This window comes from Phaethon lepturus, unplaced genomic scaffold, assembly GCF_000687285.1.
Source record: "Phaethon lepturus isolate BGI_N335 unplaced genomic scaffold, ASM68728v1 scaffold38100, whole genome shotgun sequence".
NCBI lineage: Eukaryota > Metazoa > Chordata > Aves > Phaethontiformes > Phaethontidae > Phaethon > Phaethon lepturus.
The window spans coordinates 1,241-2,548 of NW_010514715.1; the positions used below are offsets into that span (position 1 = coordinate 1,241).

The 1,308-nt window shown below is 64.9% G+C and overlaps 1 protein-coding gene across 1 annotated transcript in view; it reads right to left on the bottom strand.

The window, feature by feature from the left end:
- Positions 1 to 106: 106 nt before the first annotated feature.
- Positions 107 to 1,308, bottom strand: part of LOC104626009 (DNA (cytosine-5)-methyltransferase 1) — a gene marked incomplete at both ends in the record, with an annotated part of 11,420 nt that continues 10,218 nt past the window's right edge. Inside the window, 5 exons of the mRNA XM_010293821.1 lie at positions 107 to 265; positions 307 to 470; positions 543 to 738; positions 1,009 to 1,186; positions 1,261 to 1,302. Coding sequence (XP_010292123.1) covers positions 107 to 265; positions 307 to 470; positions 543 to 738; positions 1,009 to 1,186; positions 1,261 to 1,302 — 739 coding nt within the window. The remainder of the gene's footprint in view (positions 266 to 306; positions 471 to 542; positions 739 to 1,008; positions 1,187 to 1,260; positions 1,303 to 1,308) is intronic.

Genomic DNA, 1,308 nt, shown 5'->3' on the forward strand with positions numbered 1-1,308 from the left:
AGCACCCGACCCTACAGGTGCAAATAAAGCCAACGGTCGGGACCGCGGCGGCCATTCGGCAATGCCTGCCCTTCCCGGCGGAGGGGACGGATCCGGTGGCACCCACCTGCTTGCCCATGGGCTCGGGGTTGGTGACGGTGGTGCTGAAGAAGCCATCCCACTCCAGTCGCCCATAGAGCCCGGCCCAGTGGTTGTGCCGGTTGCCGGTATGGGGCAGGCACCAGGGGATGAGGGTGTCGGGACCGCGGCGGCCATTCGGCAATGCCTGCCCTTCCCGGCGGAGGGGACGGATCCGGTGGCACCCACCTGCTTGCCCATGGGCTCGGGGTTGGTGACGGTGGTGCTGAAGAAGCCATCCCACTCCAGTCGCCCATAGAGCCCGGCCCAGTGGTTGTGCCGGTTGCCGGTATGGGGCAGGCACCAGGGGATGAGGGTGTTGAATTGCCGGTCTGCAGGGTCGCAGGGCTTGCCTGGGAAGATGGAGAGGGTGAGGAGGGGGGCGGATGGGCAGCCACAGCCGTTTTTGGGGAGCCAGCACCTACCTTCGGCACAAGAGCAGACCCCCCGCAGCGCCCCGGAGCTGCTGCGGCCATTTTTCTTCTCGTGGTGCGTGTACCGCAGCTTACGCGTGGTCGTGCCATCTGACAGCCGCACCTCGATGTTGGGCAGGTCGCGCCAATCGGAACCGGGGGCCAGGGGGATGTGTCTCATCCGGGCTGCGACCAGGGCACTCATGTCCTGCCAACGACAAGCCCGCTGTCACCGATGGCAAGGCAGGGGATGCAGAGAGACACCAGCCACCCTCTCCTCTCTGGAGAGGACCGAGGGAGAGAGACAAGGTCCCAGCAGCTCCGCCAGCCTCATCTTTGGGAACGTTAACCAGGGGAAGCTTGGGGATGGTCCCTCTCACCTCACCTCCCATCCAACCTGCCCTTGCCCCCCATCTCAGTTTGGGTCTGGGGGGTCTGCGTGCAGCCTGGCCCCTTGTCGAGGCCCCGGGATCCGCACCTTGCAGATATGGTCCCTGAGGATGGGCTGATACTGGGAGCCCCGAATCTGTCGCTGGAACCAGGACTGGGGCTCCCCGTTGTAGGAGATCTCCAAAGCAGAGGCACCGTTCCTGATCTCTGGCAGGTCGGACATGGTGTCCCGCACCGTGATGGTGCGGAAGGGGCCGGAATACGTCCTGGGAGGAAGGAGGGAGCCGTGAGCGGCCAAAACCTCGCCCTCATCAGCGCTGGCGCGGCTCCAAAGGCTCACCGGGTGATATTGCTAACAAACTTCTTGTCGTCCACCACGACGCTTCGC